Source organism: Drosophila navojoa, chromosome 5 (assembly GCF_054131105.1).
Source record: "Drosophila navojoa isolate 15081-1374.11 chromosome 5, UAZ_NAV_1.0, whole genome shotgun sequence".
NCBI classification, from domain to species: Eukaryota; Metazoa; Arthropoda; class Insecta; order Diptera; family Drosophilidae; genus Drosophila; species Drosophila navojoa.
Window position 1 is genome coordinate 9,373,190 of NC_142893.1, and position 27,988 is coordinate 9,401,177.

At 42.1% G+C, this 27,988-nt stretch overlaps 3 protein-coding genes across 8 annotated transcripts; 1 reads left to right on the top strand and 2 right to left on the bottom strand.

Annotated features, from left to right (window-relative positions):
* Positions 1-172: 172 nt before the first annotated feature.
* On the bottom strand, positions 173-9,550 carry Mctp (multiple C2 domain and transmembrane region protein). Of its 2 annotated transcripts, none has more exons than XM_030383519.2 (12): positions 9,311-9,550; positions 6,921-7,603; positions 6,562-6,613; positions 6,250-6,392; positions 5,188-5,385; positions 3,033-3,184; positions 2,458-2,973; positions 2,042-2,401; positions 1,858-1,977; positions 1,588-1,791; positions 1,325-1,532; positions 173-1,245 (listed from the first exon to the last, which is right to left on the bottom strand). In XM_030383519.2, exons 1-12 carry the CDS (start codon positions 9,411-9,413, stop codon positions 1,165-1,167), a joined length of 2,820 nt encoding a protein of 939 aa, XP_030239379.1. In that variant the 5' UTR covers positions 9,414-9,550; the 3' UTR covers positions 173-1,164. The 2 variants fall into 2 exon arrangements, with proteins under 2 accessions (XP_030239379.1, XP_017961761.1); XM_018106272.3 differs by having other exon boundaries at positions 6,562-6,670.
* Cyp12b2 (Cytochrome P450 12b2) lies at positions 7,466-27,888 on the bottom strand. 3 transcript variants are annotated; one of them, XM_089260621.1, is made up of 7 exons: positions 27,633-27,888; positions 27,361-27,487; positions 27,060-27,306; positions 26,881-26,997; positions 26,398-26,824; positions 25,719-26,336; positions 7,466-7,603 (listed from the first exon to the last, which is right to left on the bottom strand). In XM_089260621.1, exons 1-6 carry the CDS (start codon positions 27,750-27,752, stop codon positions 25,740-25,742), a joined length of 1,635 nt encoding a protein of 544 aa, XP_089116747.1. In that variant the 5' UTR covers positions 27,753-27,888; the 3' UTR covers positions 7,466-7,603; positions 25,719-25,739. The 3 variants fall into 3 exon arrangements, with proteins under 3 accessions (XP_089116747.1, NP_001352282.1, XP_089116746.1); NM_001365353.1 differs by lacking the exon at positions 7,466-7,603 and adding an exon at positions 11,853-11,978 and having other exon boundaries at positions 27,633-27,866; XM_089260620.1 differs by lacking the exon at positions 7,466-7,603 and adding an exon at positions 19,690-20,165.
* Positions 20,730-25,717, top strand: Jabba (jabba). Of its 3 annotated transcripts, XM_030383520.2 has the most exons (9): positions 20,730-20,962; positions 22,856-23,121; positions 23,212-23,582; positions 23,644-23,886; positions 23,949-24,096; positions 24,436-24,528; positions 24,631-25,149; positions 25,209-25,283; positions 25,348-25,717. In XM_030383520.2, exons 2-9 carry the CDS (start codon positions 22,899-22,901, stop codon positions 25,584-25,586), a joined length of 1,911 nt encoding a protein of 636 aa, XP_030239380.1. In that variant the 5' UTR covers positions 20,730-20,962; positions 22,856-22,898; the 3' UTR covers positions 25,587-25,717. The 3 variants fall into 3 exon arrangements, with proteins under 3 accessions (XP_030239380.1, XP_017961766.1, XP_017961767.1); XM_018106277.3 differs by lacking the exon at positions 24,631-25,149 and having other exon boundaries at positions 20,731-20,962; XM_018106278.3 differs by lacking the exons at positions 25,209-25,283; positions 25,348-25,717 and having other exon boundaries at positions 20,732-20,962; positions 24,582-24,719.
* Positions 27,889-27,988: the final 100 nt, after the last annotated feature.

The window sequence follows — 27,988 nt, forward strand, 5'->3', positions numbered from 1 at the left end:
AGTACGTCTAGTTGCAATTCTTTGAAAAATATCACAAATTGAAATATACAATAAATAATTAAATTTAATATTTATACGATTGCAAAGGAATTGCTCGGTTAGCGATTTGTTTTGGTAGATTTTTTGCTTCTTCTTTATCATTATAATCTTCTACTTGTTCTTCTTCTTCTTCTTTTTGGTAAATACACATAGATGTTTAAAAATAAGTTTAGGTACACGCACTGGTTCTATATATGTATGTACTATATATACGCGGGGCATATATAGTATTTAGGTAAATTTCAATATGCTTTCGGTGTATTTACAACACTGCAGAACAAATCGTTTCGCTCAGTGTATTTATATTTAGAGTAGTGTAAATAGTTTGATTCGATTTCGAACTGAGTTAGAGAGAGAGAGAGAAAGAGAGATTAAACTGCCTGAATTCAATTTTAATACTCGTTCACATTCCTAATAAATGGGGTATATTAGCTTGGCTCTATTTCATTATGGGGGTATATTGTTGCTATATATTAGCTATATTATTCTTGTTCAGAAAGTGAAAAGGGAGGTATATTGGTTTTCATATGCTCGTTTAGAAAGTGTGGGGTACTTTTGTATACCTCGTTATGGAGTTCAAGAGAGCATATTAGTTTTTTAATGCTGCTTCGGTATATAAGAAGAGTTTTCTCTGGTTAGGCCTGAATAGTAATTAAAGCTTTGTATATATAAGCTCAAATATAATCGAGACGGTGTTAATGGTCTGGAATATATAGCTATGCCTACTGGGAAAGTATAGCTGATGGGATAACAACATTTCAAATGAATATTACAAATGAGGTTACCCTCCGAAAACTATTTAACTGTGAACGAGTATGGCACAGTCGAGGCCAGCCGACTGTTGAAGCTCTTACTTGTTATGTTGTTTGTTGTTTAAGTACTTAAGTTAAGCATAAAAACGTTTGGTGCATTTAGTTAAAGTTGCGTCTTGGATTCTTGTGCCATCAATGGAATACTTGCTAATGGACTAAACGGCTAATCGCCCTGGCTTAGACTAAGGCTCTTGGCCTGGCTAAATTTGTGCTTCAGTTGGCTGGTGTTGGCGCGGAAGCGCTGCATCAAATGCTGTGTACCGGATGCGCTGTGCTGCAGCGGCCCAATTACCGCATCAGCGCTGGTTATAGACTATGAGCCCTTCAATTTCTTTTTGGGATTATTCCGTGCCAGATCTGTGGCAGCCGATGGCGGCAGCTCCCTATATTGATTCTGTAAGCAGAGAGAGTAGAGAGAGAGAGAAGAGAGTTGAGACTTTATCTAATTTGGATTTATACTGCAATCGACTTACAATCTCCTCGTTGTCGGGCACACGAGACAGAAAGTCGAGCAGCTCGTTGTTTGGTATCGTGTTGGGACGCAGAATGCGCCGGGAGAACTTCATGAGGCCCCAGAAGAGCAGCAGCCAACGCAGCGGCACGAAATGCAGCACAAGGATGGCGCCCAGCAGCAGCACCACCGCCAGCCAGGTCAACTCGGGGACGGAAAAGTTAAATGTGCTGGCAAAGCAGAAATATATCAGCAATGAGAAATTACTTCATAGACCTGACTCACTTGATGGTGCTCTCGCCTAGGGAGGCTAAGTATCCGATCGTATTTTGTACGGTCTGTGAGACCTCCTGTATGGCCTGAAGGCGCTCCTTAATTGACTTCTTCTCCTCCTTCTCCTTGTCGTCGTCGTCATCCTCATCGTAGTCGTAATCGTAGTGACCCGCATTGGCGTCTGTGGTGCCCGTTATCAGGCGTATGAGCCACTTCCTGTGAAGGCAATACACAATACAGTTAGGACTCTAGCCAAGGCATTGGGCATTGTGTGCCACCTACTTCAATATGATGAGCAGCAGGACGAGCGGCACTGTCTCCAGATCGCCATAGACACAGCCAACAATCCAGAGCACAAAGGCAATGCTGGAACGCACCGGGGATTCCCACTCAAAGCAGCTTCTAAAGAAGGAGAAGGAAAAGGAGAGAGGGGAGACAATCAGCTAATCTACTCGTATCTACTCACTGAACATAGCGTGCTGCCTCCAGTATATCCATGATGATCGCCTTGAGGCGATTCACGTTGCGCAGGAAGAGTTGCCGCTTGAACTTCGCCTCCTGCTGAATGAGCTTCTCCTCCTTTGGCTGCAGAGCGCGGCAAACGGCTCGCACCTCGTTCCAGACAACAGTCAGCTCGAGTTGTATCTGTGGGGAGTTGCCCTTGGCACGCACACAGAGATTCTTGTCCTTCAGCGTATACCAGCGCTTGACGCCGCTCTTGATGCGCAGCAGAGGGATCACAAGTTTGCCCAGGAACTCGACGCGATGATCGCGATCCTCGTCGTAAACTGTGATCTCCAGCACTTGAGTGATGTCCTTGATGTTGCTAAAGACAGAGAATAGATAGAGAACCGTCAAGGAATAATCCAGTTGGCCACCTACAAGGTAAAGATCTTGTTCCAGTTGGGCGTTAGCGTCTTGTACTCCGTCTGCGTTTGCAGTCGCGCATTGCCCAGCTCCAGCACGCAAAACGGATCCGATTTGCCGCCTATGTCAGCAGCTGCCAGGCCCGTGGCGCCAAATACCTTGACTGTGAGGTGCCCGACATCGCGCAGATTCTGCAGGCTGCGCCAGAAGCTATAGCGATCTCTGATCAGCTGCGTCTCACGCGGATCCTCTTTGAAGGCCTTCAGATCGCTAATCGTCTCCAGAGCCGTCGTTCCACTGATCGTCAGCATGAGAAAGACTTCGCCAGAGCAATCCTCCAGCGGCTTCCATATGCCATGCGTAGTCTCGCGCTGAAAGACACTCAGATCGATGTTGGCCTTGCCGTAGAGGGTGTTCCGGTTCCACAGGGCCAGCTCCAGGTTCTGATCCTCGTCGAAGAGATGCAAATCGAATTGCTCCAGCCAGCGCTCCGTCCACGACGTTTTGCTCTTGTACTTCTCGTTGCCCAGCCTGCAAGAGGTATTCCCAAATGGGTTTCCACTGTCCACATATCATCTCCTGGAACTTACCTAAACTTAAAGTGTATGTCAATGAGCTTGCTGCCGTCCTCGGCCAGCGGCAGATCTTTGGCCTTGACCAGCAGTATTGTCACCACGGAACTCCAGATTTGTGACTTAAGTCGCTTCGATGACTCAGCCAATTTGGAGTTGCGCTGAAAGTGCTGTAAGTCGACATGGAAAACAAATCTGAATTGAGACACAAAATTACAAACAGAGTTAAGCCTCAAGTTGACCTCCTTTAGCTCCTCGCAGCCCAGCTCCAGCTGCTCGCGGAATTCGCTGTGCTGCTGCCGCAGCCGCTTGAGCAACATGCGCGGCGCAACCCGGTAAATGGGACCAGGCCAATCCATAATCCAAGCACAACTCAAATCACAGTGCCACTTCGCAAGCGAAGCAACGGGCAATGACTAAAGCAACAATTGGCTTTAGCTATACGCTCTCTCGGCACCCGAGTCTGCGATAACCTTGTGGCGGGCATACACACTGAGGCAAACACCCTGCACACACCCTATCAGCTCGCCTGCCCGACTGAGTCGCTGATAAGCAGCTACTGTCTTTAATTGCTGTCGAGCGACCTTTGTGCCATGAATCTAATTGCCCCCCTAACTGAGCGGCACTACGAGTGTGGATTGCACGAGCAGTATCTATAATTAATTTCGAGCGCAAACTTTAAGAACTTGTATGCCCAATGGGTTAGCTAACCTTTGGCTGAGTAAAGAAGAAAAGAAAAATGGACATATAATGGATGCTAAAGGTAATTTGTATGGATGGTCGAAACTTATTTAAGTGGGGCTAAGAGGAGTCTGAACAATGAAATGAGGCTAATCAGAAAAGTACTAAGAGGGATAGAATGGGAGGGAGAGAGATGGGTAGAGTCAATGAAGAGAGAGCAAGGAAGGCAGAGCGAGGAAGAATAAACAGAATATATAGAGATAGAGCAACAAAAGAGAAGAGTGGCGAAAATATGTAAAAATGGCAAAGTAGTGAGAATATATATATATACAGAGAGAGAGACAACAAGAGAAAAGGTGGCAAGAGACAGAGAAACAAAAGAGAAAAGTGGCAAAAATGACAATGTAGTGAGATATACAGAGAGAGAGACAACAAGAGAAAAGGATGCAAGATTGAAGGCACGTCGAAAGAATACTTCTTCTGCTATTTACTCACTAGAAAGTCATGATTGAGAATCGCATAGAAAGGTAAACACATCCACATATTCACTCACATGAATGTTAGAGTATACAATTGTTTACATCATGAGACTAGCCCCAACACCCAGCTTTATGGCTGTTCACATTTAACATTTCGTGGTATTTTCCCTGTGTCATTGCTAGTTGTTGATTTTGTTGTTGTTGTTGTTGTTGTTGTTGCTGTTTGTTGCTCAAGTTGAGCGGTTTACGTCTACTTGTAATGAGTCGTCGAATGGCAGCGATCAAAGCAGGCGAAACAAAGCACAAAGTCAATGTGTGAGAGGGTGTGGAAGGTCGTGGCTGAGCACATAGCACCCACATGTAAATAGAGCCACACGAGAGCTTTGAGTGGTTTAAGTCGCTTATCCAGCGAGCTCTGAGGTTGCTAATTGAGCAATTTGGCAAGAGTTCAGAGTTTGAGTAATAAATCTGCACGCTATCTGAGCGAGAGTTTCGATTGCCACAGAATGACAGAACAATAAGGTAAGTGACGATTATGTAAATAGTGAATGGGCGCAAAGAGAAAGGCCGGAAGTGGGCTAAATGTTGATGGATGGGCTACAAGCAGTAGCTGTAAACAGAGCCGTGTATGAGCTATATGTGTGAGACTTTCGTTTCGATTATCGAAATTGAATGACTGGAGAAAGGGAACTGTGGAGAGTTAATAAAATTGAACCTTAACTAGCCAAGAATAGATATATGTATCTGTATCTGTGTCTGTATGTGTATAAACAGCATTAGGATTAATGGAGGAGTAGATGAGAGGCATGTCAGTCCTAGCTAACGAGGGAACGGGGAGAGAAGCCATATCAATAGCTCAATCAAATCGAAGCCTGTCAATCGCTACAGTGATATCTCTATCTTTCAGATACATTGTATCTCATGCTTGACTTTCACCTTGGGACTTGTTGGCTTTGCCAAATTGCTTGCCGCTGTACAAATTGTCGATTGCATTCATTGTGACAGCCACCTACCATTTCCTTGTCCTCCTGGCTGCGCGGCCAGAGCGTCAAATTGATGAGTATCTCGCCCATGCTGAGGCCCGGCTCGCCGTTGGTTGTGTCGCTCAGCTGCAGATTGATATCTTCCGCCTTGCCCAGCTCCAGTTGAGTGAGATCGATTTTCGCCGAGCCCATAAAATCATCCTGCAGTCCCCAGTCATAGTCGAAGACCTGTGGGGGGAATCGTTTGATTGATTTTCAGTTAACTGATTTTGCTCTGAGCATCAAATGCGATTCAATTCGCCAAATTGAACGTCATGCTGGCAATTATTTTCCTAGTTTGTTGTTTGCTGTTTGCTGCTTGGTGTTTGTTGTTGTTGTTGATGCTACTGGGAAATTGGGCTGTGATTTATTGCTGTTGCCATTGCTGTTTGGTTAGCAGTGCATTGGAATGCCTGCCAGCTGGTTTCGCTAGAGGCTTGGAGCTCTAGTTAGTTTTATACTTTGTCAATTTATGTTCCTTATTTATTTTTTAGTTTTATAGGTTTGTAGTTTATCAACTTATAAATTCTCACGAGTTTTGTTAACTCTTTTAGTAATCACTTTCAAGTATTGGCTAATCTGTCAAGTAAACCTAGCCACATAGATAATTCTATATTCCTTATTTAATAATTTTTGTATTCAATTATACTTGAATTTACTTTAATACAGTTTATTTAAATGGACAACATATTTTCTATCCCTTCATCAAACACAAATCTTTAGGTACATTATTTTGTCCTACCTCTTATTATCGCATTTTAACTAGGATAATTTAAGATCCATTTGAACAAGATGACAATGATATTAAAGATGTGAGTACGAAATTTAAATCCTATCTGAATACCCTTTTCACTTTTATACGCTGAAAGTTTCAAGAAATTTAAATCCTATCTGAATACCCTTTTCACTTTTTTACACTGAAAGTTTTAAGCCTACCCAACTAGCTACACTTTGTTTTTATAATGCACTCTCAATCCTGTTACTTAAAGCTCATGCTTTATGCAACTGTGGCTCAGTTAAGGTCCTTCACTTGGTTAGAGCAGCTCGGCTTACCTTCACAATAATCGGCTGAAATGGGTCCTCCACGGGCACTATGAACACCTCGTCCCACACGGGATTGAGGTCGCGGTGGATGGTGCGCGACTTGTGCAGCAGCCGTCCGCCCACCTTGAATTTCACATAAGGATCACTCAGTCCTGGCGCGCGCATGAGAACACAAAGGAAACATAAGTGACTGACAGACAGGACGTGCTGGAGTGTAGCTCAGCTGGACTTCGTTTGTGGGTGTCTATGTGTGTGTGTGTTGGTGTTGGTGTTTGTCGAGTCCTTTGCTTTGGCTAGAGGGCTGAGTGGGTCGTGGCTTACCGTTCTTGTCCATGGCCACCAGGTCGCAGCCGGATTTGAGGTGGACGCGCAGCTGAAAGAAGACGAATTGTCGTAATTGTGTCTCCCGCTTGCGGCGCAGCTCGTCGGCCTGCAGTTGCGGTCGTTAGTGATGGGCAATTTTGCGATTGTTATCGTTTATCGATCGACGGCAGTTTGTGCCGTTATGCGTGCGTCAAGTTTTGCAGAAAAAAGCAGCGAATGAATTGCGACAATGTATGCCGTGTTTTTAGTGGAAATAGAAAAACAAAAATCCAATTGAAATATTTGCAAATCAAAAGAGAAAACAAAACGAAAACAAATATCAAATTATAAGAAAAAGCCGTTGCTGTGAGACTCACCTGCAGCGCCTCGAGTTGCTGCTGCTGCTGCTGCTCCGTTGTCGTCGCGCTGTGGGCGTTCCCGTTCTCGGGCTGCTCGTCTATGCGGCCCTCCATGGAGCCGCCGAAGCGTTGAATCACCTGCGCCATCTTGGCGGTGGCACGAAAGTCGCGCGCCAACGGCGAACCACCAATGGTGGTGGCTCGATGTCGTGGACTCTGGGTCACGGAGCTGCTCTCCGAGCTGTAGTCGGCGGCATAGTCCGTGCTCTCCTCGAGGAAGTCGCTGGGCGACTTGCGACCGATGCGATCTTTGCTCTTCGCTCGACTCCAGCGATGCTTCAGGTTGTTGAAGAAGCCGTGCGTCTTTTGCAGCACGCTCACGCCGCTGGCCACGCCCCCGACGCCGCTGCTGCTGCCGCCGCCGACGAGCTGCTGGGGGGAGGCGGCGCTCTTGGCGCGTTTCGGCGACAAATGCGGCGACTCGTTGCTGTGATGGCAATCGTGTCCGTTCAACTCCGAGGCGGACTTGCTCAGATGCTTGCCCAGGCGCTGCTGCAGCTGAGGCGAACCCTGTGGCGAGACTCCAACTCCACTCGGCGGCGAGGCGCTGGCCACGCTGGCATCGATGCTGCCCTCGTTGCCCAAGCGGCTGCTGCTGCTGCTCGGACGCTGCTCCTCACGCTCCAAATAGTGAATGCGAGCTGTGGGGGAGACAGAGAGAGAGTGAGAGCGAGAGAGAGTAGGTGAGTTAAGCTCTTGTGCGTAGCAACTCAAGAATCGATTTAACAACAAAATTTTGAATGCGTTGCGTTTCGGCGCACGAATTATGTACGACTAAACGCCATACAGCTGCCGCATGACATCATTTGGATGCCATTAGAGAAGGAGAGAGAGAGAGAGAGAGAGAGAGAGAGAGAGAGAGAGAGTAAGAGAGAGAGTGTAGGTGGTCAGAGTTCTTTTGCCTTTGCCGAGTAACCGCAGCTGGCTTATATCACAGTCGCCGAATCGCAACATTGTGACCCAGGCGAAATACTTGAATAAGTTGCAACAGATTTGAAATGGGTATATTAGTTAGGCAGTAGATCAAGAGGAAGTAGTCATGAGGGAATTATTGCAAAGTTTCTTCTATTTATTATATGCATTCTAAATAATATATGCAGAAGAGCTGAAGTATGTCGAATATACTAAAGTCAATTAGCTACAGCGTAGTATATTATATTAAATATATATATTTAAATTCAAGTAAAGAATTCATATTTGTCGAGGCAGACATTGAAATTCGTTTCTTTTTATTATATATGTATGTGTACTTATTTATAAGAGAATAGAATTAATATAATTTACAACAAAATGCAGCACTTGGACCTTCAGCTTAACAAAATTCTATCTATCTAGCTGTAAAATGAGAAAGACTGCAATCACCTAGACACAGGATACATTAGCTATCTATAATTTAACACAAAACTGGGCAGACACACACACACACACACACACAGGAAACACAGCAAAGACTCTGTACTCTAGTCATTTTTTAGGGATTCGCAAATGGAATACTCTACTCAAACAAATTTGTATAGAGTATATGCGCTGAGCTGCAGTGAAACTTTGAGCTACAGGAATATTTGGGTTTAACGATAAAGTTGGGAGCCATATATCAAATTTGGAATTTATTAAGCACGCACAATTGTTTCATACACTGCAAGCAAACGTTAAGTGGCCATATCAGCTTATACAAAAAAGATGATTCTATAACTTACTTTTAGGCCTGAAGGTCTTACTCGCTCTGGCTTAACAAAAAATTGTTATTTAGAATTATTGTTGATAACAATAAAGAAATAGTATTAACAATTTGGGAGCCAAATATATGTATATCTGATTATATTTTAAGAATCTATTTGCAAAGGTTTCTCATAAGTTTGAGAGGCACAATCAAAGTCTCACTTTAATGAACACATGTATAAGTTATGACACATATATAGAGTCATTTACCGATAATTTTGACACTTTAGTCATAACAAGCTGCCTTAGCTGTCTTTTATAATCTTAGAGCGAAAAAAGAGACAATTTTCTGTTTATACTAACTTTCGTAAATATTTGTATATCTATTTAGTTTAACTATTTAATAAATTCACAGCTGTCGTACCCAATTTCAGAGCAAACAAACAAAAACATAATTTTATTTATACTAACTTTAATTATCTTAAATATTTTTATATCTATTTAGTTCAACTATCTGTACACTCGATACATTCTCTTCCCAGTTCCCTCGTCAGCTTCAGATGCACATTGAAAATCACAGTTTAAGAGGCACCACACTTTAATACTCAGCCCACTTTCCACACCCACCCACACAATTTAGGGCATTGCACAGTCGGCTAAAGCGGCACAGCTGCAACTATTTGCTTTACCTGCAATTGGAAAGATTTTGTTTAACTTGTGGCACAGCGCGAATGTTGCATGCCTCTGCTGCTGCTGCTGCTGCTTCTTGTGCAACTTGGGCTGCAATTCCATCAGGCGCGCAGTGAATAACGAAGCATGTGTTGATCAAGCACATGTTCTGCCCGCACTACCGACGAATAGCCCGTCCTCAGACAAATAGAGACAATTAAATTTTGCATAACTTGAGCAGGGCAAAGTCAGCCAGCAAAAAAAAAAATAGATTTGTTGTCGCGAGGCGCCACGCGATGCGCCACGAACTGCACGACAGCAGTGCTCCTAAAAGACTGCCACAGCGAGGTGTGTGAACAAGCTCAGCGCTTGCCAGTTGCGAGCGCCATCTATAGGCGAGCAGCGAAAGCACATACAGCAATGCTGACTGGCTAGGCGCTGTCTGTGTGAGTGTGTGTGTGTGTGTGTGGGTGTGAGTGTGTTTATTGTTTGGCATTGACTGGAAGAGCAAGGCGCGATTGTAACTCTGTGTGAATGTGTGAGTGTGCGAGTGTGTTCGTGTTGGTGATATTATTGCGGCGTTGGCCGTTGCATTATTAATGCTGTATGCTGCGCTGCTGCCGCTGCTGCTGCTGCTGCTGCGTCACAAATTGGAGAGGGCGCTCATGAAATGCAAATGAAGGCGCTGATATAGTTATATATATGCATGTGTGTGTGAGTGTGTGTGTGTGTGTGTGTATGGGTGTTGCGTAGCTAGCTTTACGCACTCAACAAGGAAAAAGCTTCAGCTCAGCCGCCACACTCGCATTTAAGAGCCCGCTGGCAATAGTTGTTATGAATGAATTTTTGTGAGAAATCAAACCCGGAATTTTGCATATTCAACACACAAATATAGCAGAAAATTTATATTTATAGATATATGTATATATACTTATATCTATGTATGTATTTCTGCTGCCCTCAAGGCCAAGCAGAGGACTGGAGCAATGTTAGCGCCAGATTTTCTACATAAGCAAGAGCCAAAACAACGTTTAATTATATTTAAGCGCTTCCACAAACAAACAAAAAAACAAACAGCAGCAGCAACAAAGAGCTCTGCTGCTGCAGGCTCAATAAGTAAAAGGAGTATATTAGTTTGCAGCATATGAAAAAGCGAGAATAATGGAATTCACTATATAAATATTGGGCAATGAGAATTATATACGGAGAGTTGAAAATATTAATATGAAGGCTAACAATTTGGGGCGTGGCAATCTGAGCAGTTATTTATAGCTTTACGTCTATGTAACTCTGAAAAGCTTTCGCTGTAGTTTAGCTTGGATTTTCTCTAGCTGTATATAATATATAATAATAATAATATATACAAATTTATATATATAATGTATTATATAATATTTATTTTAAGTTTAAATTAATATTAACTTCTCATATTCAGCCCATGAGCGAGCATCCAGCAGTCAGTTGCGCCAGGGACAACAAATTTCTCATTTACTTTTTTTGGCTACTTCACATTTTAATTAATTTAATGCAAGGAGTGGGCAACGAACGGTTTGGGTGTGTGTGTGTCTGTGTGTGTGTGTGGGGGCGTGCTCTAGCGCTCACATACTTATAGTAATTATTATTTGCACTCTTGCTGCCCGCACATTAAACGCTCCCCCCGGTGGGGGCCAACTGGCATTTGGGGAATTATTTACAACTGGCGCTGAGCAGCAGCGGTGCATTATAAATATTCAATTCGATGACAATTGGCCGCAACTTTTTAGTTTTGTGACACCTGCTCGAATATTTACGACGCCAGTGTAAATAATTAAGCGAACCTGCTCGAAAGCCTAATGGAAACGTTATTTATGCAAGTTGTGTGCATGGGAGCTGAGTTCGAGAAGTTCCACAGACGGGAAAGGTGTGTGGAAATCTGCATGTGTATATATGTAATGTATAAATAGATATATCTATATATGTATGTACGGGTTAAGTTAACATATATATGTTGGTTTATTTATTTTGTTGCTGCAGGTAAATCAACGGGTGAGTGTTGCATGCTGGACTGTTGGGCTGCCTTCTAGTTCAGATTACCCTCAAAACTTGGAACGATAGCTCGACTGAAGTATTAGGCGGACAGAGATATATATATATATATTTGCTGGAGGAAACTTCCAAGCCAAATATGCCATACTATGTGTTTCTGGCATAGGAATGGGAGATCACGAAAGACTTTAATGTCCATCGATTAAAGCTCTCCTAGTGGTTGTTGGATTATTAAGGATTTTGCTGTAAGTCAAATGGAACAGAGATTAATGAAAGTCTTGCTCGCAAAATGAATGCCAAGGTCCACAACAGAAGGCATAAGGATATCATAAGCCACCCAATACGTGATTTTTGCCCATCCCCAAAAGTATGCAATATAAATCTATCAAAATGAAACGCGCATATTTTGTGTTTGCTTTGCGTTTATAATTAAACAAGAATAATACATTAAAACAAATAACAACAATAAAGTTTATATACACGACAAATGTGCAATATTATTAACACAAAAGAAAGGTAAAATAAAATAAAATTTACAATTCAAAGGCAGTTAGTTCTCTGTGTCTCTTTGCGTATCACAAAGGAAGCTTCGTTCGCTCTTAGCCAGTTCTGTTAGTGCGGTCAATTTACAGGGTATGTGTAAGCCAATGTCCGGGGAAAATGCTAGAAGAGTATTTGAAAGAGAAATTTAATAGAAAATACGTGAAATTAATCAAACTAAATACTAACTAGCTTTTAGATATGTCTAGAGCATAGTACAGGGTATCTCAGTGTCGTTCACTGTTTGGCTGCCACACATGGCTATAATTAGGCTACTTTAGGCAGTCAACGTGAAACTTTTCAAGCATTATTCAGCTCTGTTGCCCATTAAAAGTTTCGCCTGGCCACGCACAAGGACCCGCTCGAATAACACACATACGCAACGTTGCCAGCCAGGACCGCCAGGGCTGCTGTCAAACACTGCAACTGGCATGTGGTGTGTGGCGTGTGGCATGTGGCGTGTGGCGAGTGGCATGTGGTACATTTTATGACCGTTAGCCAAATAATGTCAATACGCAGCAGCATTTTTGCCAATTTAATGACTTCCTCTTTTTATTGGCTTTTGTACTTGATTTTAGCTTAACTGAAGCAAAGAAAAGCAGATGGAGATTAAGGAATAATTAACTAGGTGATACCCATTATAAAATTATTGGCATAAGCATTGGCATTTATTGTAGATCGAGCAGAGAGATATATTATATAAAGTTGTATACTTATAAGAAAAACTCTAAGCTACTAAAAATTTTTTTTTTTTTTTCACTTTATAAATTGAAGTAGATATAAACAAAAGCCACATTACCTATTTATAATATTTATGAATGTATTTCAAATGTTCTATAAATCAAAGGTATAGAACATACATTGGGCTCAATAAATTTTTATTTTTCTCATTACTGAATAATAATATAAAATATAAAATATAAAATATAAATTATAAAATATAAATTATAAAATATAAAATATAAGATATAAAATATAAAATATAAAATATAAATTATAAAATATAAAATATAAAATATAAAATATAAAATATAAATTATAAATTATAAAATATAAAATATAAAATATAAAATATAAAATATAAAATATAAAATATAAAATATAAAATATAAAATATAAAATATAAAATATAAAATATAAAATATAAAATATAAAATATAAAATATAAAATATAAAATAATATAAATTAATATCTTAGATATATTATTAGATATATACATATATTTTAAATATATTATTAGATTAATTTTTTATAAATTTCCAAATTGATTAGACTACCTTCGTTTAATATACACTAAATGCGCTTATATTTAGAGACTATTATTTGTGCTTTCAGTATACCCCACACTCTTCATATTTATAGGGTATATATGAAATTGTTATTAGCATTTTTATTGGTATACGGAAATGCGTATGGGTCATGCCGTTGCTGTTGCCTTGCCTCTTTTGTTGTTGTTGCTGTTGTAAAGCAATTTCAGCTTGCATTAACGTAAATGACATCGGGCATTATTGCGTCGCTCGTCTGATTACAAGAGTGGATCATATCTAAATCGAAATATTGTCAAAGCAATCAGGTAAATGCAACCGAATCGAATGACACGCAGGCCAGCCGATGGGGTATATCAATTATGAATATCACTTGGAGGCATGTGCAATCCATATGTGTATGTATGTATGTGTATTGGTGTATGATATATTTTTTTTTTTGTATATATAATATTTGTAGTTCAATGGTTGCGTTTAGCCAATAAATCAAGCTCGAGGTCAGTAATCATTTATTTAACAGCTGATACTAGAGCGTATAAGCACAAATACAAATACAAATACATACATATATGTGTGTGTGGAAATGAAATTTGTTTGGCATTTTCGTTAACTGCTTCCTGCTGCTCACCTGTTGAGGCAAGCATTGCTGACATTTTCAATATAAGCTATTCTGGCTCTTGTTGCTGTTATTTTTAGGGTCAGTCAGGCGGGCTGTAGCTCAGGTGTATTGCTGCTCTGTGGCGCCCCCCTTTTGTATACAGTTTGTCGCTTAGCTTCTGGCTGTTTATATGCCTTTTGTTGTTTTCTATGCTCAAAGTTCATTTCGTTCTCTTCTTTTTTTCTGTGTCTTTACTCATGTTGTTTGTTATTGTTGGTGGTGGCGGTGTTGCCCGACAGCAGCACCACTAGCAGCAGCAGCAGCAGCAGCACATGACGTCATCTGCCGCCACTTGGCTGTGATTGTTGTTGCCCCCCCCAAACTGCGAATCATAGTTGGCGTCATGTGGCTGTCTAGCAACGGGCAACGGGAAACGGGCCACGCATAACGCCCGTTGCGATGGCAGTTAACATTGTTACTGTTGCTAATGATACGAAGTATTGTACCCTGCATTATGTGAGTGCCATAAGAGAGAGGGAATATCGAACTGGAGTAAATTTATTATGCAGATTATGTAGGAGATGCCTTTTTGGGGAACTTTCCATGCATGTACTCTATGTGCCCTGTAAGCGTTATACCCTGTTATAAAGAGTGCTGGCAAGTGGATATATTGAACTTTTATATATTGAACACATATTTTATATTTTATTTATTTTATTTTATATTATATTAAATATGAACAGATATTTTATATTAATATATAAAATATTTTCCATTTATTAACTATTGTTAAAAATTAATCTAAATTAGTTCTTAAAAATTTATTTTTGGATACTTAGAATGCAAAAATGTATAACAGATGATAAGCCGAAGGTTCAGCTGCCAGTGGTTTATTAAGTCTTAATTTTATATAAATTAAAATATCTAAAAAATAAATAAAAAAAAAATAACATTTGAGGTGTCTTATATAAAACTGATTTAAATTATAGCAAATCAATCAATTATAATAGTTTACAAAATTGAATCATAATATGTTCTAATAGTTGAATTTAAATCATGTATAATAGTACAGTTTCGTATCTCTATAGCAACTGTTATACGACACTCAAATTAGGCTGTTAACTATCTCTAATTATTAAAGCAATTCAACCATATATAACATACATATATCATTTATGTTATTGAGTCCCCTAAGTATGACGTATAACAGTTTCTTTTATTGTCATATGCCAGCTATACTAATTGCTCAATTAAAGTAAAGCCTTCATTCTAAGTCATTCCGTTTCTCTTTAATGCATATCTCTTTTGTCTATCCGCATAATAGAGAGCCCCACCAGCCAGAAGTTAAATCATACCCTACGCCATTTTAGGCACAATATTGTTATGGTTATTCGAGCAGTTGTTGTTGTTGTTATTGTTGGCGTTGTTGTTGTTGATTATAGTGGCTTTTGGGTTTTTAGTGTTTTAATTCGCATGTTCGGCTAACACGCAAACCTAGTTGGTGCTCGCTTATCAGAAACCATAGATTATTTAGCTCCGATTTCACAGGAGTTGTGAGAGTTTTTATTCTGTTTGCGGCTGGCTTTTGGCATAGAATTTGATTGAAGCAGCTGAATTTTTAATGCGAGCTCATTGTGAATGGATATTCAGATATACGGCTGTGATAAATATATCGCAATGCAAACGACAGAATTTTGCAGTTGATAAACAAATCAGGAAAGCTCTTTTTATTTTTTTTTTTTTCACACAGCTGTTGGCCAGATGAAGCCATTCGAATTTATGATTAAACATGATGATGTATACTACATATATATACACGTTTATATGTATATGTGTAGAAATTTACACATTGTTTTTGGCCCGTAAAACTTTGTGGCCAAAGCGAAAAGTTAGCCAAAAATTTTGTTGTTTTGTTGGGATAAAAGTGAATTTCCACTTGCTCAAGTCAAGTGCGACGCAAATGAGTTTCCCTCTAGCCGCTTCTTGCTCTCTTTTTTGGCATTGAATAATTCATGCCGCATTTTGTTGCTCTTTAGACTGTGGACGCTTACAGCTGTTGCCGAGACGCTTCAATTTATTGGACTTTTTCTGCTTTTCACAATTCACTTGACTCGGCTAAATTATTGGGGCACAAATTGCTTTACAATTTCGTGCGTGCAACACAATTTTGTTGAGGGGGGAGGGGAATGTGGGGGGCGCAAGTAAAGAGATCACACTGTGCAGCACAGCATACAAAGGTGGCACGAAGAGGAATAGCGTGCAAAGGGCAATTAAAGAGCAACTGCATCGGGAGCTAGCATAAGCTAAGGGGCGTATACGTAATGCAAAGGTGAGAGCAATGCACGTATACGTATTGTGCATTTCCGTGAATTCTTTTCTGCTCGCAAGGGCAATAATTCACACAGTCAGCGAGGAGAATACAAACAAAAGCAAAAAACGAGTTTAATCAAAGGCAATCAAGGCAGCTGAAGCCAAGTCAACTGAAACGCTCTGTTGCAATTGTGTGAAAACACAAATCAAATGCGATTAAATAAGAAAATCGATTTTCTATGAATGAGAATTCCAAATGAAAATCTCTTTTCACTGTTCACTGAGTTGGCACTGAGCTACACGCTGATTATATTTTTAATCAAGCTCTAAAATAAATCACGGTCAAATTTGCTGTGGGAAGTCTTTAAGCATATGAAAAAAGTTTTCATAGTATTACTAGCACAATTTAATTGAGAACTAAAATTCAGTAAATATTAAAACACTTTAAAAATAGCTGAAAGTTGTTTTTTTTAAAGAATTTTGGCACATAAAAAAGCTTTTTAAAAATCATATAAAAAACTGTTGCATTCACTTCACAGGACATCAAAGTTATTTCTACACATAAAAAAAGTGTACTTCCCCTCTAAAAGCATCTTAAAGTTTTTATGAACATAAAATGATATAGTAGTTGAAATTTCGAAAAGCTTTCAGCAAAACCTTTTTGCTTATCATGCAAATTTAATAAATTGCGGATAAAATGCTGGGAGATTCAAGCATGTCATAATAAATCAGCATAATGAAGTTGCATAAACAATGTTGCTTAGCGCCTAAGCTGACATTTAACACACTCACACACACTGCCACACACATCTATCAAACTGAGCTCAACTTTTATGATAAGCTCTTGATAAGCTGCCAAAACGAAAGCAAAACTTGACGCGACTTTATTCGAAATTTCTGCCAGTGTGGCTCTGCTCTGCGCGCTAATCACCCATCAAATCATTCCATTTATGACATGCCACAAGCCGCAGCCTCAAGCCCAGGCCATAAAAGTCCGTTCCATGAATGCGAAAGCATAATCGGTGCATTGTTGATCGACTGCAGCCGGCTGGCGTTAATTAATGCGGGTCACTCATGAAAATTGATGCTTTAATTAGATGAGAGAGAGAGAGGGAGAGGGAGAGTGAGTGCGGGCTAACTGCACTCAAGTTGATGGCAGCTGCTTTTGGCCTTGGCTGCGATTCTAATTAACTCTTTGCTCTTTGTAGCTGAAATGTCACGGCAAGTAATTAAAACTTTTGCACAAAAACACAAAACAACTGAGTGGCATGTGGCAAGGTGGCAAGGTGGCAAGTATCATGTTGCAGCAGCACAACAAATGTGCTCCGCGGCTGACAGTTGGCAGATGAAGCGACAAAGAAATGCGTCTTCTCTCTCTCTCTCTTTCTCCCTCTCTCTCTCTTTTGGTCTCTTGCATTTCGTGTTGCTGCCACATTATCTGGGTGGCAGCTGCCACCTGGCAAATGAAGCCAGACACAATGCCGATGCCCACTGCCGTTGGCATTCGCAGTTTACATAAAATCTCATGTAGCCAATTTACGAATGGGACTGCAAATTTCAATCAGGCGACGCCTGCTTCGGCCTGATCTTGCGGCATGCTGCGGCACACAGCGGGGCAGCAACTGTGGGCCAGCAGACTTATGACAAGTCGAGGCCACAGGCGGCGGCGACAACCACGCCCCTTCACGCCCAGCCGCACGTCGCAGCAGCTGAGATGCTGACAAGTCAAATGGGCGTCTAATTGCGAGGCAAAGAAAGAGAGAGAGAGAGAGAGAGAGAGAGAAAGAGAAAGACAGCTAAATGTTGTCGTCCAACTAATGCCACAATTTATCAGCGGCAGAGACCGCGCAGCAATAATTAAAATGAGAAAAAAATGTAGAATCAAATGACACGCGACAGCTAAGAAAACTTAGAGCAGAGAGAGAGAGAGAGAGAGAGTGAGAGAGAGAGAGAGAGAGAGAGAGAGAGAGAGGGTTCGGGTGGTGAGGAGACTTCGGGTATTTGTAAGCAATTGTATATTAGCCACAAGTGATGTTCATAAGCAAAGGCAAGGCGGCACGTAAGCTCTGCTAACATGCACACACTATACATGTATGTGTGTGTGTGTATGTTTGTGTGTTTGGCGGAAGTGCTGCGGCATGCTAAGACGCCATAACCCCATGACGAATAACATCCGTGTGACTGTGCGTGGAATCGCCAGAGCGGCTAACCCATTGAAAAACATGAAAAAAGGCGAGCGAGGAGAGATTGAAAAGTATTTGCCATAGCAGGACACAATGCAATTGAAATCAATTCAGCTAGAACAAGAAGCAACAATCTAATGCTAATTAATGTAAATAACGTTAGTCTTTGTTTATCTTTTTCTTTAGTTCCTGCCCGCTCTAAGTTTCTCTACTCCATTTCCTATCTGACTCTACGTCGTTCCCTTTTACGTCTTTTAATGTCGTGTTATTCTCGACTTCTTCAACTCGCTCTCACGTCTTATATATATTCTTTTTAATCGAACCTCCAGTGTCAACAGCTGTTGCTTTTCTATCTCTAAACTTCACGCATTGTCTTCTTATCAATTTTTCTTTGCTTATCCCCAAACAATTGTGATGGAGTGAATAATAGAGATAAGGCAATTCCTATTCCCATCTCGCTACCTTTTACTTCATCTCTTTTCATTTATTTCTAATTTTCTTCCTTTGCTCCTTCACTATAGATCGTCATTTATCTTTCTCATCGCCTCTATCCTCAGTCTTTACCTCTCTCACTCTCTCTCTCTCTCTATCTGCATCTTCAACTGTCTCACTTTTCTCATCTCTCGTCTGCATGTTTTATTCAATTCCTTTTTAGTGCCACATTTATTTATCTCTTTCTCTGCAACCTCTATTCCGTTTCGAACTTTTGCTTATTTTACAAAACGTGAAGCCCCACTCGTTCCACAAATTTATGCGCCAACTAATTTTTGTCCGCACAGCGCATAAAAATAGCTCACAGTAATGGCTTGGCTCTGGCGCTGGCTCTGGCTGTAGCTGCGGCTGCGACTGTGGCCAGAGCATACTAAACATGCCCCACTCTCGAGTGGGGCTCAAAGTTGCGAGCTTAGCTGGCTCCGAGCAAGCCGGGGCCAAGTGTGGAAGCGAGTCGAGCGAGTGCCTGAAGGATAACGCATTACAGCTTGCCACCACTTTAAGCTGCTTTAAATATTCGCATACACAAACAGCTGCTGTTGCAGGGGCAGGGGCGGGGGTAGGTGTCAGAGGGCAAGCGATGAACCCGTTACCTTTACTAGGCTCCTCCACTGTGTCAACATCTTTCTATCAATTTTGGCAAAAGCGGAAAACCATTTTTTATAAACCATCAGAGTGAGTCCGTGTGTGTGTGTGTGCGCGCGTGTGTGTGTGTGTGAGTGTATTTTTATTTTACTTATTACTTACGCATGTTTAGTGGCCGAGCGTAAGCGTGTGTGAGTATCAAATGTGTGTGTGCGTGTGCGCTCACAGGCACGCGACTCGGCACCAATACAAGTGAACTATAATTTTTGAGGATTTCGTGATGGATGGGCGCCTCAGTTGCCTGCGCGTTGATTCGTTTGTTGCTGGTTACATCGACACATTTCGGAGGCGCTGCCGCCGCCTGATGCTGCTGCCGCAACTCCTGTGTTTTCTCCTTCGCTTTGCACTTGTAAAAACAAGCTTTGATTTGCTTTCAGCTTCATTCACTGCACATTTCACTTTTCACACACACTCGCACACATTCTGGCACTAATTGCAGCAGCTGCCCCTTTATCCTGCAGCTTTGGAACACACGCGAGATGAATTGAATGGCGCTTGGACTGAGCCCTATTTAGGCTGCGTAAGTCGCATGTAAAGCACAAAAGGCGCGCTCTTCACTTCGCTGTGCTCCGTTTTGCCGCGTTGCTGCGTCCGGCAACGTGGAGAGTTTTTGCGCAACTGAATTTTCGCTGAGAGCTTTTTGTCGCTCGCACTAGGTCGGAAAGCTCACGAAATTTCGTGTGTTGCGCTCAGCGCAGCGACAATTGAGTGTAGTCGTGGTAGTGGTAGTAGGCCTCGTTGAGTTGTTATTTTTGTTTTCGTTTTCGTTTTCGTTTTGGATTTTTTGTTTTTGTGGGTGTCCATTGTGGGCGGCTCCTGTAAACAGGATAATAAATTGACGGCTCAATAGGATGAGACAAAGCTCATACACTTCAAGTAGCCAAATAAATAGCACTATTTGCTGTGTGTGTACATATTATCGAATGTAACAAATGGCAATGGCAATGCATCTTAATTTCTATTTAATACGCCTCCGTTATCATTCTATTTGCACTAACACCTGCCTAACCAGTGCTTAAATGTGCGTACTCTTTCAAGCAGCCACTTGAGCTTTGTGGCGGCGCCACTGCTTTGTGCATTCCACTCAGCCCAAGGGCTCTGCTCTGCTGCTCTACTGCTCTGCTGCTCTGCTGCTATGCTTTAACCGCGCTCTAATTCTCACCGAGTGTAAATGTACCCAACTTCAAGCTACTCAAAGTTTACAGTTATATCCTTCCAGCAAGCTCTGCTTAAAATAGCTGCAGTCGGCCTCTCTCTTGTGCTGCTCTGTGGTGAGCGCTGAGCGCAGAGCGCAGCTCTTGCTCTTCGTTGCGCTGTGCTCTTCTGATAACGGCAATCGGCAATTGCGATCGTTTAGCTAGGCTCCCGGTAGCTCGGCGCTCGGCTAGTGCTGCCTTGGTCAGTCACACGGGAGTTGTGCAGCCGTTCGTTAGGTCCATTTGACAGTCGATTGCTTCAGTGCCTTTTGCAAAATCATCCATACAAATTTTTGTTGAGAAAATCATCTTAGTATAACGGCTGTCACGCATGTTTTAAAAAAGAGCGGCAAAAGGGAAAACCAACGAATTTGCTGGAAGGAAATAAAATCTTGTGCAAGAGCAAACGAAACACCGGTAAGTCCATGCTGTAATCGGCTGTGCGCTTTGTTAGGCTATTTCTCGTGCGCCATTTAATCTGCGGCAACCGTTACTCTGAGTGTGTAGGTGGGCGAGAGGAATGCAATAGAGGACAACTTTGATGTTGAAGTTCAAGCACTCTCTCTTCCACTCTCTGTCTGTCTCCCTCTGCCAGCATCGCAGTTAGTTTTTGCACTTTTCGCAATTTCTACTTTCGTTCTGACTGCATTGTTGCCTTACATTCCCATGCAGCTATCTCTTTCTCGCTTTGCCATCTAAATACCTAGATCCATGCCTGACTGCGTATGTGTGTGAGTATGAGAGACTTTCCGTTTGTATGTGCGTGTGCAGTCGTTGCTTTTGCATACAGTTTTCGATACACTTTGATCCCGCCAATACATTTTGATAATTTTATTATATTTGTTATTTAATTTGTTTTATTTATTTATTATTTTTTGTTCGTTTTTCATTAATTTTGTTCGCACTTTTTTTTCGTATTGGACGATGCAATAAGCGCTATAAATATCAAATTAAACGCCATGCATATGTAAATGTTTATAATAAATATTTGTGTTTGGAAATGATTTAGGCTCGAAATGCGCCAAATGCGAAATTGTTTCGTTGAGAATGCGAGCGAAATTTCGCAGATTAGAAATGAGTCTGTGCCAACTGATGAACTATTAATATTTACCTATTATTCACACTAATTAACAGATTAGCTTAGCTATGAGTAGGCTTTACCCTATACTTAATGTAGACTGTGAAAGGGTATACTCTTTTGGTCATTAAATGTGGCGCATTTTATAAAACATCTCTCTCTCTATATATATAGAGCTATAGTTGCACCAAAAGCCTATTAGAATATTTAATACTATTTTCTCTACTATTTATAGAAGAGTTTTTATCTTGATTATATTTACTATTTCTAAAGTATCCCATATATTGAGAATACATTAACTATGTATTAAGAGTATTCTATAATCACATTTCACTTATCACCAAGCTGGAGCCAACTATTCAGAGCATTCCCGGCTTTAGAACAAAGTTCAATTTGTTATACACATACAAGTCTAAGTATATATGTATGTATATATTACTTAATTTGTTTTGATTTTTGTTGTTAGTCACTGAGCCGGAAAGCTGAAGATCTCAACAGCTATTGATAGCTCCCATTAGTTTTGCCAGACAGCCAACAAATACAAAAACAAAAATACACAATAAAAGCAATAAATTTCTTTCGTTTTTGTTTTTTGCTTTTTCATTATTTGCATTTAAGTGTATGAAAAGTGCGATGCGACACGATGCTGCTGGCTGATAATGCGAATAGAAATATGAATATGAATATTCAATATATAGCGCATTGGCCATGAGCCGAGAGACGCGATGTCAGACGGTGTCAGTTATACCTACCTATTTACTTATAGAGGTAGTACAGGTCGCTCTTGGGGTTGTCAGCATCCAATCACGCCGCAAATGCTGTCACAGCTCGAATTGAATCATTTAGGATTAGCAGCACAAATGCGTTATAGTATGTATGAATATAGAGGAACTAAGAGCAAATACAATTACAGTACAGCTTCCAATAGTCACGCTTTTATATACATATATATAATTAAGAACTATCGATATGAGAGATGAGACCGAAAATGACATTGAAAAAGATGTGTATAGATATAAAGATCAGGCATATAGATCAGATATATAGATCAGAAAATATATATGTAAAAATGGAGCAAGAGTTTAAACTCTTCAGAATCTTATAACAGCATTGCGTGACTCGCCTATTGTCAATGCTCATTGAATGAATCGAAAGGCCCCCTGCGAGAGTATTTATTACATATACTTCATATAATATAATATATATAATACAAAATATGTCATTAATCATAGCAAGCAGAACAGAACAGAGCAGAGCAGAAGCAGCATCCGCAGCATGGCACAGGAGACAACGATGGGGGCTAAAGATCAGCATACGCAGCACGATGCGATCGGTGATGATGAAGTCAGCGAACTGCAGCGACCGCCCAGCTTCTATCAGAAGGTGCGTGAGCAGGTGGAACGATTTGCCAGCACTCGGCTGGGTCAGTTCGTCATTGAGAGGGCCGATCGTGGCTTAAAGCTGATCGAAGATACAACCAAATGGAGTTTGCCGCAGGGTAAGAACTAGCAAAGCAATTGGCCAACAGATCAACTAAGCTTTAATCTACGCCCCATCTCTCTCTCTCTCTCGCCCTGTCTCCCTCTAGATAAGAACTCGAGCTCCGCTGTGCTGGAACGTCCTCTGCCCTGGGGTCCATTCCTACTGCTGATCATTGTGCTGCGCCTGGTGCGCATCTGGCTGTCAGTTGGTGCCTTGATGATAGGCAATGGACCCGTGACGCCAACGGATATGATATACTTTATACAAACGCGTCGCCGCAAGCTGCGCGCCATCCGCGTCCATGGCCTGAGGACCATGCGCAATAGGCAGCAGGAGTCGTCGAGCAGAACGAACAGCAACAGCTACGCGGACAAGCTCAGCCAATGGGTCTCACGCGCCATCTGTCGACCAGGTGTGCAGCGCGCCAATACCGGCAGGCTCTTCAATTCACGTGCCATGGCCACGAACACACAACAGGTGAGAGAGAATGGGTGCAATTCCCTAATATGTTGAGCTCATGAAATCCAATTCCATCCAGAGTACCCAGAAGAATGAGAGCGTCGCTAAGCGTCCGCGTGATGACGACCTAAATCCCGATCATAATTTAACCATTGATGAGATGCTCTCCAAATACGCCAATGAGAACTCTGAGGATGATTCGGATTTCGTGCCGAATGCCGAGGATGAGAACACGACCAGCGGCACCAGCAGCGAGAGCGAAAGTGAGTCCAACAGCAGCGAGCAGATCAGCAGCACCGAGGAGCAAGAGCAGGCAGAGCAGGTAGATCAGATACATAGAATATATTGACAGAGCAACACGTAACTCCCTCTCTCTCTCTCTAGCACAAGGAGAACATCATACCCAATAAAAGCACTGCAAATAATGTGCAGAAGCCGAAGGAACCACAGGCCACACTCAATGGCAATGGCAAGGGCAAGGGCAACGGCAATGCCAATGCCAATGCCAATGAAAGGGAACCGATGGAAGTTGGTAATGGATATTGAACTTCCTCTCTAACTCTCTGTTGTTTAGTACACCCACATACACGCATACCCACACACACACATACACACACACACACACACACACGCAAAGTCAACAGACAGACCCCCTTCAGCATATATAGACACAACTAAGTCTAAGTCCTAGTTTAATTGCAAGTATCGATTAACGATTTAAGTCTAAGAATTTCTTTGAAGTTTTCTTTTTGATAGTTGAAACGATAAACTGAAATACATATTAATAATAATTGTGCCCCGAAACGAGCTCTTCATTTGCCTAACCCAAAACCCTGCCCTGACACTACCCTATCTTTCTACTCACATTTAGCTGCCCTGAAGGAGGAGCAATGGAAGTCCTCGCCCGGACACTTGAGCGCCGCCTTGCTGAACACGCGACTGTACAATAATACAGCAGCTGCAGGTAATTTCAAGCATCCCCAATCTTGGATTTTGGGTTAACATTTTAAACTTTAGTATTTTGCTTTTGTTTTTGTTATTCTGTGCATGTGTTCAAACACAATAGCCAGCATTGAATCCACGAGCAGCAACAGCTCCCACACTGATACTGAACCCAATGAACCTGATCCTGTGCCTGATTCCATTAACATCAACTCCAGTTCCAATTCCAACACGAACTCCAATACCAATTCCAACTCCAACTCGAACTCCAACTCCAGCACGAACTCCGATACGGATAGCAGCAGCACAAGTACCGTCTGCCCCCAGCAGCAACAAGACACCGATACCTCCCATTCAGCTGATCCTCCCGTTGCTGATCCCACTGAGATTACAGCTGCTCAGCCCACTGTAGAGACTCAAGACACAAAGATCCCAACGCCTGTCAACCCACATCCATCCACTGCAGAGATCTTAAAACCTGCCAGTCCAGCTCAATCCACTAAGATCCCAACGCTCGTCATGCCAGATTATCCGACCTTGTTGCCCGCCCATCTAGATCAATCCGCTGAGAGTGTAGATCAATCCACCATTGAGACCCTAACGCCTGCCACCTCCTCTGAAGATATTTTCTATAGTCCGATTGGTTCGTTTGCCTAGCCGCCTCCAATTCATAGTGTAATATATATATTCAATATTTCACAGGTTCGCCCGACACCTTCAACTCTGATTTTGTCAACCAGTCTGTGTTGCGTAATGTCATTATCAATGCGGTGCCCAGTGAGTAGTAGTTCCTACCCATATCAATTTTCTATTCAATTACCCCAATAATTGCCTCACACAGCTCATTCGACGCCCAACTCTGAGCTAGACGAAATACATTCAGCTGGCTCCGATCTGGAGGAGGCGACCAGGCAGTGCATTGCTCTCGCCCATTCCCTCGAGCAACAGGACACGCCGCCCACAGCCAAGCAGCCCCCACTCAAGCAACCACAGCAACCGCAACAGCAGCAGCAGCAGCAACAGCAGCAACGGCAATACAACCATCCTCATCAGCGTTATCGCGGACGCAATCGACGCTAAGCGAATACAGCTCCATATAGCCTAGCCTATACCTCAATAACCTCTACCCTAAATCCTCGTTCTTAAATAGTTTCTCTACTTACTTTCCCCATATTGTTAGCCTTATACAGAAAATAAACTTCAAGAACTTACCACAGCTTTGTCATCAATTCTTTAATCAGAGTGCGGCTCGAATTTGAACCGTATGTCCCCGCGGGGCGATAGGATTATAGTGCTTTCATACTGCAGCGGCGTCTCGGCCAGCCAGCTGACCTTGTAGCGCCGCAGTAGCCGAGCCAGCAGCGTCTCGATTTCCAGCTCAGCGATGCGCTTGCCTATGCATGTGCGTGGTCCAAAGCCAAAGGGTAGATAAACGAACGGATTCCGATTGCGCGCCTCCGGACACACCTTCGTCTCCGCATTTACGTCTGATTTGAGCCAACGCTCGGGCACAAATTGTGCACTGCTCGCAAAGTATTCGTCGCTATTGGAGAGCTCCAGTACGCCCATGAGAATGCCCGTGCCGCGTGGCACACGATAGCCGGATAGCACCAGATCCCTGGTGGTTATGCGAAAGTTGCCCGGCGTTATGGACGTTATCCTCAGACCCTCCTTGATGCAGGCGCGCAGATAGGGCAGATTCTTGGTATTCTCCAAGGTCAAATCATCATCGGAGCTGGGCAAAATCCGTAGCAGTTCGCGATGCAGCTGTGCTTGCTTCTCGGGATTACAAGCCAGATGATAGAGAATGGTCACAAAGGCTGAAGAGGTCTGTAAATGCAGTAGTATTACAAGGGATATCTAATCAAAAGATAACAAACTCAATGCGCACCGTATCTATGCCAGCCATTAGCATATCCATGGCCATGACCACAGCCACCTGTTTATTGATGGCCAACAGCTGCTGTAGAACACATTTATTATCCGGTTGCTCTTCATGCTTAAATCGCTCGATAGCCGCCTCTATATAGTTGGTCGTAATCTCAGTGATATGATCGTAGGTCTTAAGGAATTTTTTAAACTCCGGCGTCTTGTAATACGGCCAAACCGATGGCTGCACATCGTACTTGAAGCTATAGTTGAAGAAGTTCGTCATATGTTCGGCAAAACGTGCGGCATTCGCATCGGGTTGATCGCTCAGTAAGCCCATACGTGTATTTAGAGCCACAAAACTAATCGCCTCAAAGGCCCAACTCTTGAGCTGCTCATTAAAGTCTGCGTTGAGTGTGTGCGTTGCGGGATCACGTAAAGTTTCCAATCTAGATGAGCAGTACAAATATATAATGAAGCTCTAGTCTTGTATTGGGCCACCTACTTCTCTATGAACTCTTTGGAAATTTGATCGATTTGCGGCAGATTCTGTCTGACATTTTGCACTTTCATCAGCACCGGATTCACTTTATTCCTAAATTCTGCCCAGGATTTGCCTTGTCTGTATGCGAAAGGGATAATATATGAATATCGTATCAATGTTCTATATTAAATAATGCTCACTCGGATACTAGTCCGCCAATGCCGCCAAAAACATCTGGGCGAACCACTTTGCGATAATAGGTAAAGGTCTCTAGGCCTATGCGTATAGGCCACATGCCTTCATTTCTGTAGGTAACCTCAAAGTCCTTGGGGTTGTAGGTGAACACAACATCCGTTTTTCCCATCAAGCCGGGCAGGCGATATATATCGCCATACCACTCACGCATGCGACGATTCATTTGTACGAGGTTCGTACTGTGCAGTTTACCTAAAATAGACATATGAAAGTGAGGTTTAAAATATTTCATATAATTACACTTACCGCCTGGCAGAAAGTAGGATAGTAGACGTAAAGCACTTGGTCCTGGCAGGGCTGAATAGTCTTTCGCTTTCATCCATTCCTCATCGCTGCGCGTTGGCGTTGCCTCCAACAGTTCCTCCCAATGGTTCTGTATTGCAGTAAATTTCCAAGTGGGTCTGATTGTTTGTTTTCAAAGCTTACTCAAACACTCTCTCTCACTCTCACTCATCCAGATACCCACTCACACTCACGCATTTGACTCACTCTCTCTTTGGCGCTCAGCTGTTACTCACCTGCTGCTGCGGCTGTGACTGCGGTTGCTGGTGAAGCGCACTGCCCACACTAAAAAGCCGCCCCGTGATCAGCTGGCTCGTATTGCCGAGCTGTTTCATGGGCAGTCGAGACTTCCACATATTAAATGCACTTAGAAATCGATTCTAAATAATTTTAGATTATTATATAGTATACAAAAACCAATGTTTAATATCCTCAACTTTCGTAAATATCACAAACAAACCGCACACCAGCGCAAGCAAGCTAAAACTGAATGTTTCATTCAGCTTTGCACTTAAATTGCGCATAATTTTTTCTCCCTATGCGAGAGCTTTTCGCAAAAAAACTTTGGTATTGGTTTGTGTATTGACTAAAA

What these genes read in the sequence shown, in the direction of transcription:
- Mctp (XM_018106272.3), bottom strand. Translation starts at nt 9,413, where the DNA reads ATGGAATTGCAGCCCAAGTTGCACAAGAAGCAGCAGCAGCAGCAGCAG. An exon ending in CAAAATCTTTCCAATTGCAG is followed by an intron (nt 7,604 to 9,310) that starts GTAAAGCAAATA and finishes TCTCCCCCACAG; the next exon opens with CTCGCATTCACTATTTGGAG. An exon ending in GGTGGCCATGGACAAGAACG is followed by an intron (nt 6,393 to 6,561) that starts GTAAGCCACGAC and finishes TGCGCGCGCCAG; the next exon opens with GACTGAGTGATCCTTATGTG.
- Jabba (XM_030383520.2), top strand. Translation starts at nt 22,899, where the DNA reads ATGGCACAGGAGACAACGATGGGGGCTAAAGATCAGCATACGCAGCAC. An exon ending in CAATAATACAGCAGCTGCAG is followed by an intron (nt 24,529 to 24,630) that starts GTAATTTCAAGC and finishes CAAACACAATAG; the next exon opens with CCAGCATTGAATCCACGAGC. An exon ending in TATTTTCTATAGTCCGATTG is followed by an intron (nt 25,150 to 25,208) that starts GTTCGTTTGCCT and finishes AATATTTCACAG; the next exon opens with GTTCGCCCGACACCTTCAAC.
- Cyp12b2 (XM_089260621.1), bottom strand. Translation starts at nt 27,752, where the DNA reads ATGTGGAAGTCTCGACTGCCCATGAAACAGCTCGGCAATACGAGCCAG. An exon ending in AGTCACAGCCGCAGCAGCAG is followed by an intron (nt 27,488 to 27,632) that starts GTGAGTAACAGC and finishes ACTGCAATACAG; the next exon opens with AACCATTGGGAGGAACTGTT. An exon ending in ATTGGCGGACTAGTATCCGA is followed by an intron (nt 26,998 to 27,059) that starts GTGAGCATTATT and finishes TTTCGCATACAG; the next exon opens with ACAAGGCAAATCCTGGGCAG.